This window comes from Petaurus breviceps, unplaced genomic scaffold (genome assembly GCF_028583685.1).
Source record: "Petaurus breviceps papuanus isolate PSGF00001 unplaced genomic scaffold, PetGlider_PUasm1.0 98, whole genome shotgun sequence".
Taxonomy (NCBI): domain Eukaryota; kingdom Metazoa; phylum Chordata; class Mammalia; order Diprotodontia; family Petauridae; genus Petaurus; species Petaurus breviceps.
In genome coordinates this window covers 35,679,491-35,693,303 of record NW_027187460.1, presented here as the reverse complement: position 1 = coordinate 35,693,303, position 13,813 = coordinate 35,679,491, and the positions used below count along the sequence as shown (strand labels likewise).

The 13,813-nt window shown below is 39.0% G+C and overlaps 1 protein-coding gene across 5 annotated transcripts in view; it reads right to left on the bottom strand.

Annotated features, from left to right (window-relative positions):
* Positions 1 to 5,699: 5,699 nt before the first annotated feature.
* The window catches only part of ENPP2 (ectonucleotide pyrophosphatase/phosphodiesterase 2), a 200,513-nt gene continuing 192,399 nt past the window's right edge, over positions 5,700 to 13,813 (bottom strand). For all 5 annotated transcript variants that reach the window (XM_069081248.1, XM_069081247.1, XM_069081249.1 and 2 more), the window contains one exon: positions 5,700 to 6,309. In XM_069081248.1, coding sequence (XP_068937349.1) covers positions 6,139 to 6,309 — 171 coding nt within the window. In that variant the 3' untranslated portion in view covers positions 5,700 to 6,138. The remainder of the gene's footprint in view (positions 6,310 to 13,813) is intronic.

Here is a 13,813-nt window from a genome sequence, read left to right as displayed (position 1 = left end):
GCTGAGATTTCTTGGTCCCAATAGAAGAGCTCGATCACTTTGTGTATTGTATAGTATACATTCTCATCTTTATACCTTCTTTGATTTCTATTTGTTATTGGCTTAGATACATGGGTTCATTTTCCATTTACTTTTTCATTCAGGGAACTGGCATTGGTAGGAAGGAATTCAAGCCTTTGATACATGGCTTAGACTTCTCCTTCCTGTTAAGGAATAGCAATCAGGAGCTCAGTTGGAATCTAAAAATTATTTTCCTAGACTAACAATTCTTGGGGGAGAATAGACAGATAAAATTCTAGCCTGGTGCTCTTTCTCTAAGGAGAGGAGAGTGACCAGTCTCTGGCTCCAACTTTCTACTAACTTCCTGATAGAAATCAGTCTCCATTGGAGAAGGGTAAGTGAAATATACTCTAGAGATGTTTATCCATGCTGCCCTGAGAGGCACATCTCAACACATCCATGTGAACACACATAAACTACATGGACAAAACACATTACATATACTCCTCCATGAGTCACTGGGTACTTGTCATGTGTACCTAGTACCACTGGATTTTTTATATACATATTCTGTCTCATCTTTTATACCTGACATTTCATCTTTTATTTCCATGCCTTTGTCTATGATGTGTTTTATGTCAGTCTCCCATTTGTGGAATGTACTTCCTCCTCCCTTCTATGATTTAAAATTTCTCACATCCTTCAAAGCATAGCTTAGATTCTCTTAGGACAGGAGGCCTTGGCTGATTTTATTCTCCTACCCTTGTCAGTGTTTTGTTTTCCTTTAAATTACTTTATATTTTTACTTATCTATGTACATGTTGTCCCATGCCACCCACTAGTAGAATATACCTCCTTGTGAACTGAGATTGACTCATTTTTAGATTCCCAGGGTGAGGTACAATATCTTGCCACAACCAGTACTTAATATATGGTGACTTGAATTGAATTGACAGTGGAGACCATAGAAACCATGCGGTCGAGCATACATAGCTGCCAAAGTGATTTTCCTAAAGTACAGGTCTGAACAAGCCAACTGCTTCCACAAAAAACTCAAGCGGCTACCTTTTACTTCTAGTCTAAAATGTAAATTCCTTTGTTTGTCATTTAAAGCTCTTTATAAAGTGGCTCCACACTGCCATTCCAGTCTTCTTACACATTACCTTAACCATTCTTACACATCTTCTTCATGTTCTATGGTCCACTCAAACTAGCTTTCTTGCTATTTATTCCTCACACATACTCCAATTTCTGTCTCCATGACTTTGCACTGGTTGTCTTCCATACCTGGAGTGCCTCTCTGACTCTTAGATCCCTGATTTCCTATGAGACTCAAGCATTCACCTTCAACATGAGGCCTTTCTTGGTCCCATAGCTGCTAGTACCTCCCTGCTCCAAATTTTACCTTATAAAATGTCTCCTACAAAAGGGAGGTTTAATTTGGTCTCTCAAAGAAAGCAGATTTTGAGCCTTTGCTCATCTCCCAAGGCAAACTATGCTATTATTGTTAAAACATTAAATGGCCTCACTATAGCATATAAGATGAAACATGTGCAGAAGCAGAAAAGGGACAGCTAGGTGATGCAAGTAGATAGAGCACTGGGCTTGGAATGAGGAAGACTTTCATCTTCATGAGTTCAAATATGACCTCAGACACTAGCTGAGTGACCCTGGACAGTCACTTAGCCCTGTTTTCCTCAGTTTCCTCATTTGTAAAATGAGCTGGAGAAGGAAATGGAAAACTACTTCAGCGTCTCTGCCTAGAAAACCCCAAATGGAGTTACAAAAAGTGAGACACAACTAAACAAAGCAGATAAAAAGAAACAAAGTTGTTTTGAAAACAGCAAAACCCTTTGTGGATCATTGGACAGACAGATGCAAACAATCTTTCAAAGACTTGGCCAACTGCGTCACACATGAGCCAGTGTTAGCCTATTCTGTCTCAAGCAAGCCTTGTGTCCTACCTATGCAGGCAAGTTGACCAGCCTTTCCACAACCACATATAGAATAGTAGATAGCAATTTCAAGGCCTTGGGAGCAGTCCTATGCGAAGACAGTGATGGTCTTATGAAAGAAGTTGCAAAGGCTTAAGTACACCAAAAATGTCTGACCCAACCACAAGCTGGAGATGGTGGCCGTGAAATGGATTTTTACCAAGAAATATAAAATCTACTTATATGGAGCAAAGTTGCAAGTATGAACTGGCAACAATCCTTTAGAAAATGCTGACCAGTACCAAGCCAAATGTTGTTTTCCAGAGATGGCTACCAGAACTAAATAACTATGAATTCAGCATTTACCCCTGACCAAGTAAGACTAATGTATATGCATATGCACTGCCAGATTATGTGACACAAAAACTCTGGTAATACCTAAAGAAATAAACTCTTTATGTGACAATCAATGGACTAGAGCACAAGTCAATGGCAATACAGCTGAATGTTTTGGTAAAGAGAACAGAGAGTTGATGAAGGGTTGTATGAGATGTTAAAGCCAATGAAGGTGGTGATGGACAAGTACTCAAGTGCTAGTGTTCTGAAAGCACTTTACCATTAAGACATTGGCATAAGTTGTAGTTGTGCAATGGAATACTCTAACACCAATCCCAGACATGGTACCTGGAAGTAGTTGGTATTGCCCAAGGAATATTGCACTATGACCATGAATTCAGAAATGAGGTCATGTGAGGTCAAGTAAGGACTCTAGAACTAGTAACAGATTTTACTGACCCAATATGACTGCAGATGTCACTAATAAGTGTGAGACTTATTTTTGTCTATTGTTTACAAAGAAGACACAACTAATTCATGTAGATTTAGAGAACCTACGTACTGTCAAAACTATTGAGCTTTTTGCATTGACTTCCTATATCTACAAAGACATAGAAGGAACATGTCATATAATAGTGATAGAGCACTTTGCTAGGTTTACATATGCAGAAAACAGAAACTAGAAAGCCTACATAGTTGCTAAAATACTGTGGTAAATGTACTTCTTAGCGGATGGACTTCCTGTCAGGATCCATTGAGACTAAGGCAGGGAATTGGAAAACACACTGATCAAAGAGATGTTAGCTTTGGCTAGCATCAAGAAATCTAGAACAACAATTTACCCCCCTCAAAGGCACCCACGATCTGAATGCTACAACCACAATTTGATGAACATGTTAGAAATGTTAAGACCACAATAAGAATCTCATTGGAGACAGCATGCGGCTTTTCTTGTATATTGAGACAATTCTCCAGGGATGATGCCATTGGCTTTATATCCTATTTGCTGATGTTTGAGCAGACACCACATCTTCCTAATAACTACTGTTTGGGAATTTCTGAAGATGCAAAGATTGAAGATACTAACAACCACTATGTCTCTGGGTTGAGAGAGAAGCCAGGAGAAATTGACTACCTAGCTATATCTTCAATGTAGAAGAATGCTGAGACAAAGAAATGATGATATAATGACTGTCTTCACTGTTCACACCTTCAACAGGGTAACAGTTCTTTTGAGAAATCTTGGAGTTCATGGGACTCATAAGTTAACACTGGTAGAAAGCTATCCATATCTCACTGTGGAAAGACTGAGCAACTTGACTATTTACAAAATAGCCTCTCAGACCTGCAAAGATACCATAAGGACACTTCATCACAAGCACCTATTTATGGCCCATTGGTAAAAAGCAGGTTGAGACTGGGAGACACTGAACATAGTGAATTATAAGCAAAATAGACTGCTCGCCAGTGATTGATCTGTCCAATCCAGACAATGGTTCAAAGTAGGCATTTCAACTTAAGAAATGTACTATAACCTGATAAATTCAAATGATAGGAAAAGACTAAATCTTCTTCTGCCTAGCACAACAGCCATAGAGACTCTTAGGTTACAGGTACATTCCTCAAAACATAATAAAACTGCTAGGAAACCTGAGCCTAAAATGATATTTAGGTAAACAAGACTGATGATGAATATGATCATCTTATACCATTCATATGTATAAACATAGAGGAAGATAGGCATACAGGTCACTGAAGGGTTAGGACTATTCAGTCAGTGACCAGACTAACATAGGATGTCCTCGATGAAATGGGAAATGTTTGTTCATGTGGATTAATGATAATTCTGATGTTTATTTGTGTAATGTGTCTTGAATGTGATTGTATATATATATAGATATAGATGCATAAATATCTCAAGAATATGTCTGTTTTACTAAACGTAATACTTATTGCTTTGTATTGTTACAATTCTTGTTTTGTAGCTTTGTTTGTTAACCTTGCTTGGTTCACTACTAAGTATGCACTCATAGTTTTGTCATTTACCCCATTTTGTTATTCAGTGGGCTTATTATTATTACTCTTATGCTTACTTGCTTTTTTTGGATATGCATGTACTACTGTGAATTCTGCATGTAATATATGCTGCATGTAATTAAGTATATAGTCACAGAAATAACTTATCAAATGATGACTTGTATGGTGGTATGTCTACTGTGTGTGTTGTTGCTGTTTATTTGCTATGCTTGGTACCCTAAGGTGATTTTTCTGGGATTCTGGCTTAATAACTTTAGTTCTGTTATATAGCTTTGTGTATTCGATCTTATGTTGTAAAGTTATGAATGCCAAGTCTACTTAGCTGATTTTGTAAGAGACTGCAAAATTTCAAACCCTGGGAGGAAATGTAATGCTTTCTCTCCAAGGAGGAGTGCTTTGGACCCATATAGATCACTAAAATTTTGAATTCTTGCTCATCTCCCAAGAAAAGGATTTGGGGATGGGATGGAATCTTCAAAAAAGGAAGGAAAAAATCTGATTGAAGAAAGAGGAAGCCTTTCTCAAGCAGCCTACAACTATTTTGTAACTTGAAGTCAACAGGGAAAATTAAGAGTTAAAATGTGTAAGATTCCTTTTTATTGGGCTCACCCACTAGATTAAAAAAGGAGATATACTATAGAGAATGTGGGGGTAATTGTGGTCTTTATGTTCCTCCCCTTTGTCTATTTCAGTCAAGTATAACTTCTGCTTATATCTGAGATAATCCATTCACTCTGTTACAAGGCATATTTACTAACTTAATTTCGCATCTCATAAAATTCTATGGTTGGTCCAGATGTGTATTTCTTTATGTTCATTGGTTTATAGTGTGAAGATTCAGGGGCAGGGCAATTCTGGGGGCAACATGGAGGAAGAAGTGATTTTTCCTAGTACAGTGCTAGGATCCCAAACCCCACCTCCATCCCCTATTGCCACCTATTGTTAGAGTATCTTTTTCTCTAACAAGAGGATAATCATAAGCTCATATGTTTTGTAAGTAAGCTCCAAATGGCAAAAAAAATATGAACCTAGGCCTTTCAATCAGCCCCATCGGGTTCTAAGTCTTTCTGTTTTTTTGTTTTTTTGTTTCGTTTTGTTTTGTTTTGTTTTGCTACATAATTGAGCTCAGGTGTCTGGTTCACTAACAGTAGTGAGGTCCTGGAGTTTTGTTTTATGTCTAGAGAACTTCTAGTTCAGTATATTGCTTTCTGGAAGGTTTATATTTAAATTATCCCGGGCAGATAATTGTGTTTGGATGGAAGACACATCCAAGTGATCATGTGAATTAAACCCAATAAGGACAAGACCCAAGAATTAGAAGTGAGTTCTGCACATATATGACCATTTAAAGCACCCTCTAACTTATAACTCAAGAGTGAAATCAAAGTCATGTAAAACATAAAAAACTGAATGTGTGATTTATTATATTTAAGATTGGTCTATAAGGCTTAAATATATCTGTCATAGTTAACAGTAAATGAATGTAACTTTACAAGTTCAGTATTTCGATACAGTACAGAACTATAAATGTGGCAACTGTGCACTAGAAAATTAATATTTCCTCAATGCAAATATCAATCCTGCAGGACCACTCAGAAGCTTCCACTAAAAACTCAAACTGCAGTATCACAAGCTCTATTCAAAATGTAAGCCTATCTAAATTAAGCATTAGAGAAAAACAGTGGCAACACTTCAGCTTAATATGTCAGATTTGGTACAGGATCAAAATAACTAACTTTTTTTAATGTCCTGGTTTCAAATTAATAAATACAAAACAATATAAAAATATACACCAGTTGATAAAGGGCTACACTGAGAAAGATCAAGAAAGTTAAATCTCGCTTTCAAATGTATGCAGGTATGTCTTTAGGGACAAGATTTCGGGGTAGCTCCGGCTGGTCTTTCGGAAGAAGTCCAGACTGGTGAGCTGCTCAATGTCTCTCACCCGGGCAGTATGCATCTTCAAGAGATCTTCAACCCATCGGGATTCCTCTTCTGAGCTCTACAAGAGAAATGCAACTTTGCTTGAACCACATTCTGAATTCAGAATTTTCCAAAGGAAATGCTTCTTGATGGTCCTCCACAAATGACCTCTACACACTTGTAGGCTCACAGCCAATGAACTCCATCTCTCTTGTAACACACACACACACACACACACACACACACACACACACACACACACACACACACACACCTCCCTCTTTCTACCACAGTCCTGTCAGAAAGGCCCCACAAATACCTACCCTCAACTGTAAACATTTTCAACAGCAATTAGTTGTACCAAATAAATGAGACATGTGGTGTGTGAGGCTATTCAAATTAATGATTGCTCAGGACATAAATCAAAATTAGAAAACCCAAATGCCTGTAAAGAATTCCACATTTTTTCCCTTCCCGGACCATCAGATCAGAACAGTTCAGCACATACATAAATAATCTGAAAAGTTCTTCTATTTCACAAAGAGAAGTAAGAAGGGCACTTGACCAATACATGAAAATACAAGTGTGTATTCTATGTCTTTCAGAATGATTGATCCATCATCATCTTTTTGATAAGAACCTAAACATGAACTAACATATGCATGAGTTCATACCAAGAAGCGCTGAGTAGGAAGAGACAGAAAAAGCCATATGTGTTAGGACATCAGAAGCAATCTAATCATGTATATATATATGCACACACACATATACATATACATATATAAATACATACATGCATATATGCACATATACATGTAGATGTGTATATGTATGTTTTATTATATATATGTATATATATATATATTTGAACAAACACCCTTTCTCCAATATACCCAAGAAATAATAACTTGGCCCTTGCATGAAGACCTTTGATGAGGGAAAATCCATTGCATCTCAAGGCAGCAAATTCCACTTTGTTCATAGACTAATTATTGTTACAAAGTGTTTCCCATATATAGATCTGATTCTCTAATGCTTCTACCCATTGCTCCAAATTTAATTTCTGCATTCAAGCAGAAAAAGTCTAATCTCCTCATGAGAGTCATTCAAGTATTTATGATGTCCCTTCCTACCTTCTCTGATCTAGGCTAAACATCTCCCAACCCTTAGACCTAGTCTAACAGGGCATGATCTTAAGGCCCTTCACCATCATAGTTATGGTCCTCCGGACACTTGATAGCTTAACAATGTCCCTGCTAAAATACTTTACCCAGAACTGAATGGAGTACTCTAGATGTGTCAAGAAGTATATGACAGATCCATCATTTCCCTAGTCTTAATACTGTTATGTCTCTCAATAGAGCCTGAGAGCCTATGTTGCCATACCATACTTTAATCCCTTGTTCTTTTTCAGAAGAACTGATGCATAATTACAGCACTGCCCCCCCATCTCATACTTGTATGGATGATTTTTTTAACAGAAGTGTAAGATTTTGCATCTGTCACTATTAAATTTTACCAGATATGCCCCCAATAGTGTAGATTGTCAAGGTCTTTTAAATCCTGACTTTATCATCCAGTGTATTTGCTGTACCTTTCAGTTTTCATTTACAAGTTGGATGTATATTATTTCTACCTTTATCCTGAACATTGATAAAACTGTTAAACAGCACAGGGAAATCACAGATCTGCAAGGCATTCTACTGGTTGACATTAAACTGTCTATGACTAAGGGTTTGATTTCTCAAAGCTGAGTGCTAAATGCCAATGTTGGGGTTGAAGTGGAAGAAATAGATGAGGAACATTTCCCTTGGGACAAGAAAATGTTTGATTACAAAGAAAAAATTTTTACAGCAAAAATCTAGGACCAAACTTCTAAGGTCAATAATGTGTGGCTCAAAGACCCCAAAAGTATTACATATGACAAGAGGTAGTGTGTCTGAGGTGAAATAACTGGATCCTAAGGAAGATTATTCAGTTTCAAGTTTTGATTCTGTTGCTCATTAACTATATGACCACTGGCAAGTCATCTAACTTTTCTAGGATTCCACAACATAGGGATATTCCCACCTGCCTTTCCTACCCATGGCTTGAGTGATTATGACTCAAGAAGAATTATAGCTCTCAAAACAAAGTCCTGACAATATGATCATGAATAACTAGGGGAAAAGTGAAGAGACATGGACATCATCATCATCATAGCTAGTATTTCTATAGCACCTACTATGTGTCAAGCATAGTGCTAAGCACTTTACATTATTATCTCATGTAATCTTTATAATATCCCTAAAAATTAGGTGCTATTTTTATTCCCATTTTACAGTTGAAAAAATTGAGGCAAATAGAGGTTAACGGACTTGCCTAAGGTCATGCAGTTAGTAAGTATCTTAAACCAGACTGAAATTTAAGTCTTCCTGACTCAGGGTCCAGTGGTTTATCATCACCTAACTGCCTCATCAATAGAAACCAACGTGAGTTCCAATTTTAAAAGGCTATTTTTTTAATGGTAGGAAGAACAAAAAACCACAAATACAGAAAAGTTCTGGTAAGATTAAAATTTAGAATTAGGTAAGCTTTATAAAAATTCTTGAGGGTAACAAAGAAAAGGACTTCTAAATCTATGTTTAGAGCAAAGGGGAAAAATAAAAAGAAAGGGACAGTTCCATTGATGAAGGGCAGATAGTATGATGGTAACAGAAGGTAGTCAACCCTTTCAAATTTAGTACTGTCTTGTGTCTGACAGTGCTCGTTTAAGGCTTGAGACTTGATTTCATGAACTAATTACTATTTACGCCTAATTCCTAAGCAGCCAATCAACAGGCATTTATTAAGCCTTTACTGTGTGTCATACATCGTGTTAAACTCTGGAGATGCAAAGAAGGGGGGAAAACACACACAAAAACATGGTTCCTAGCTCTCAAGGAGCTCACGTTCATATTCAAGGAGAGACAACATACTAAAAATATAGAATAAATGGAAATTAATCTCAGAGGGAAGTAAAATCATTCATGGGGGGAGGAGGGTAGTTGGGAAGGGAGAGCAGGACTAGGAAAGGCCTCCTGCAGAAGATGGGATTGGAGCTAAGTCTTTAAGAAAGTCAGGAAAGCTAGGAAGCAGAGGGGAGGATGAGGAACATTCTAGGCATTGGGAGCTGCCAAAGAAAAGGCATAAAATCATGAGATGGAGTGTCACACGTACAAGGAATAGCAATAAGGTACATACTGTTAGATCACAGAGGAAATAAGGGGCAGAAGAATTGAGAGGGAGCTAGATGGCTCAGTGGATAGAATGCTGGTTCTGGCGTCTGCAAGACCCTGAGTTCAAATCTGGCTTCAGACTCTTAATACCTGTGTGACCCTGGGCAAGTCACTTAACCTCTGTTTGCCTTAATTCACTGGAGAAGGAAATGGCAAACCACTCCAATATCTTTTCCCCATACAGGGTCACAAAGACAGAATCAGACATTAGTAAGCAAGGAGAAGACTAAAATGTAGGAAAGAGTCAGCTTACAAAGAGCTTTAAATGTCAAACAGAGGACTTTATATATAATTCTGGAGGCAATAGGGAACCACTGGACTTTTTTGTTTTTTGGTGGGGTTTTTTGGAGGGGAGAAGGCAAGGTAATTAGAGTTAAGTGACTTGCACAAGGTCACACAACTAGTAAGTGTCAAGTGTCTGAGGTCAGATTTGAACTCAGGTCCTTCTGACTCCAGGGCTGGTACTCTAGTCCCTGCACCACCCAGCTGCCCCCACTGGAGTTTATCAAGTAAGGGAGGAGGCATGGTCAGACCTGTGGTTGAGAGATGGATTGGAGTATGTAGAGACTAGAGTCAGGGAGATTAACCAGAAGGCAATTGTAATAGCTCAGGTGTGAGGTATTAAGGGCCTGCACCAGGGGTATGACTGCATGAGCAGAGAGAAGGGGACATACATAAGAGATCTTACAAAGACAGAAACATGAGTTGGCAATGTGGAATGAGCACAAGTGAGAAGTTAATGAAGAAACTGAGTCTGTGAGTCTGGATGACCAAGAGGATGATGGCAGAGATGGTGGTGCCCTTGACAACTGGCAAGAAGAAAAAATGGTGGGTTGTGTTTCAGAAATGTAGAATTTGAGATGTCTATGAGACATCCAGCTCTAGTCTTACAAGGGCAGTTGGTCATGCAAAATTCAGGAGAGAGGCTAGGGCTGAGAATCATCTTCATAGAGATGATAACTGAACCCATGAAAGCTGATAAAATCACCAAGTAAGAAATGGAAGGAAAGAAGATGGCCAAGGACAGACACTCAGGAGACATCCAAGACTAGTGGGCATGAGCTGGAGGAGGACCCTGAAACACAATAGCTCTCATTGGTATCACAAGATATGATTCAAACTAACCTTGTTGCCAATTTTATCTGAAGAATACACTAAACGGACGACTAGGTGACGCAGTGAATAGAGCTAGAGCACCGGCCCCAGAGTCAGGAGGACCTGAGTTGAAATCCGGCCTCAGACAATTAACACTTTCTAGCCATGTGACCTTGGGCAAGTCACTTAACCCCGACTGCCCTCCAAAAAGCAAAAAAAAAAAAGGAAAAAAAGAATACACTAAACACTGTTTACATTTAGTGTAAACATAGTATGTTTCTTGTGGCTATTTGCCTTGTGACATGTTCATGTCTTACAACAAATTAGAGAGTATATGTTTCATAGATCTCTCTTATTGCCCATTGCCTTCATACACACATACACAAACACACACATACACACACACACATTCACATGCACACAATTTTCCGTAAAGGAAGAAAGGGACTGCTGTTTCTGAATTATTGCTTAATTGAAAATCATAAAAGTATCAAGAAGTGATAGGGACTGGATTTCTGGATTAATTACAGTAAGTCCTCTAAGACTTGAGATGTTCACAACTCACCTAAAGCTCTCCAGTGGTGAGGTTGAACACTGGGGTTAAATTGCTTTTCCAGTCCATCATCAAATATAGCAATCATACTCACACTAGCACTCGCAGATTGACAAAGCCCATTCCTCCTAATAATCCCATGAGGGAATAAGGACATGTAATAATTGACCCATTTTACAGATGGAGAAATATGGTAGAAAAAGGTTAAGAGACTTGTCATCAATCACACATGTAAGAAGTATCAAAAGCTTGGACTACAATCTATGTCTTCTGGCTTTTGACCAATCTAGTGTTCTATTCATTATATTCTTTGGAAACATCAAAATGATAATGGTTAATTATTAATCTGTTGTCTCCCATTAAGAAAGTGAATTCCTTGAGGACAGAATCTGTTTTTTCCATTTTTTGTATCCTGAGCACTTGATTCAGGACCTCGGGCTTAATAAATGCTTGTTGGCTGACTAAATGACCTATCATTGTAGCTATTTATTACTATTACTTTTGGAAAGATCTGCTAACACAATAGTGTTGGGAACTGCCAGAGAGGACCACACTCCATCTCCTCACCCTGCCCCCACCTTACTGATACAGAACATTTGGCAACTGCTCTATGATATCTAGTCTTTGTGGCCTTGGGCACTCAGCCAGTGTGTATCAGAGATAGGACTAGAGCCCTGCTCTTCCTAATTTTAAGGCCAGTGCGTAAAATGCATTTCATCATCATCATCGTTATTCTCATTATTCTTCTGTTGATTATTTCCTCTTTATCTTATATACAGCTTGTGTACACATGGTTGTCTACCTGTTGTCTCTCCCATCGGACTGTGAGCTCCTTGAGGGTAAGAACTATTTGTTGCTCTTCTTTGCATACTTAGAGCTTAGTACAGTACCTGGCAAATAGTAGGTGTTTAATAAATGCTTATTGATGGGGGCGGCCAGGTTGCACAGCGAGTAAGAGCACCGGCTCCAGTGTTGGGACGACCTGGAGATCAAATCCTGGGCTCGGACACTCAGCACCACACCCAGAAACACCTGGCCGTGTAACCTTTGAGCAAGTTACTTAACCCCATTTGCTTAGGGGCAGCCAGGTGGCTCAGCGAGTAAGAGCACCGGCTCCAGTGTTGGGACGACCTGGAGATCAAATCCCGGGCTCGGACACTCAGCACCACACCCAGAAATAACTGGCTGTGTAACCTTGAGCAAGTTACTTAACCCCGATTGCTAAAAATAAATAAATAAATAAATGCTTATTGATGGACTGTTTCCCCAGGACCAAGGAGTGCAAATATCTAAAGGCAGGAAGAACCAGGAAGTTGGTTCCTAAGGAAACTTCTCAATGGGAATAAGTGTTTAATTGGCCCCTGTTTAGATTTAATTATTTAATTCACAATTTATTATTAATAATTCATCTTTGCTGGCAGGCAAGGTGAATTTTCTTTGCACCACCACTCTTCATCTGCTTCTTCCTTGACCTCAACTTGGAGGACTGTGCTCATTTGTATGGCTCCCATTTAAAGCAGATTCTCAGAGGCTTCTGGAGAACTTGGCCCCTAATTCACTGCTGGAGTAGGTTTGGTCAGAAACAGTCAAGGAAAGACATGAATCCTCTTCTGTCCCAGCTGCTTCATGATTACTGAGGTTTGGCACAAGTTTTACTGTCAGAAGGGATTCAGATGTCCCAAAACGCACAATCAACATCATGACTAATTAGAAAAAAGAAATAATACCAGAGAGACAATGGCCTTTTTGTAAAAACAACTACATTCTCTCTCTCTCTTTGTCTCTCTCTGTCTCTCTGTCTCTCTCTCTCTGTCTCTCTCTCTCTCTCTGTCTCTCTCTCTCTCTGTCTCTCTCTCTCTCTCTCTGTCTCTCTCTCTCTCTCTGTCTCTCTCTCTCTCTCTCTCATAGTGGGAAAGAGGAGTACTGTGAGGTTCCTACATTATTATAGAAGAAAACCCACAACAGCTTCTTAAAAGTTGGCCAGTAGCTCAAAAGAGATGAAGTCCTACATGTCACATGCCTTCAGACTTCAAATGCTCACACTTTTTCCCCCTCAGTGGCTTTATTGAACTCTGAACTGAAGCCTGGGAACTTGAATTTCTCGGAAAGCTTCAGCCCACACAGACCTGGATTGGGAATGAGGGCTCACCAGTGCCAATGCTAAATATGTAGCATGAGGGTGTTGATTCAGGAAACTGGCCCTGGGCAGCTCCAGGCCAAAAAGCATAAATATGTAGAATACTTTTGCAGTCTGGGGAAATTAAGGGCTCTCCTCTCCCCCTGCTCCTATCTTCCTCCTAGAGTATTGAAGTTCATGGGGAAGGACAAATCTAAAAATAGTTCTCCCAGGAAGGTTACATCTGGTACTCAGGGAAGTAATACCATTTACAAAAGAAAGTGTCTTTAGCTAGCCCAGGTACCCCTTAGAATAGACTTTGGGTGGGGGGCTTCAATACAGTCCTTGGATTTTCATTTTCATTGGTTTTAATTTGTGTAAATGCAAACATCTGAATGGGTAGCCACAAGGTAAAAAGGCATTTCCTGACCCATAAGACTGCCATCTGAGATCATGGCAGTTCAGGACAAATCCAATTCATTTTCTCAAGCTGTTTTTCTGGTTTCACTTTTTATTTTCTCTTCAGGAGAGCTGAGATGACAGGTCAGCTTCATTTCAATGG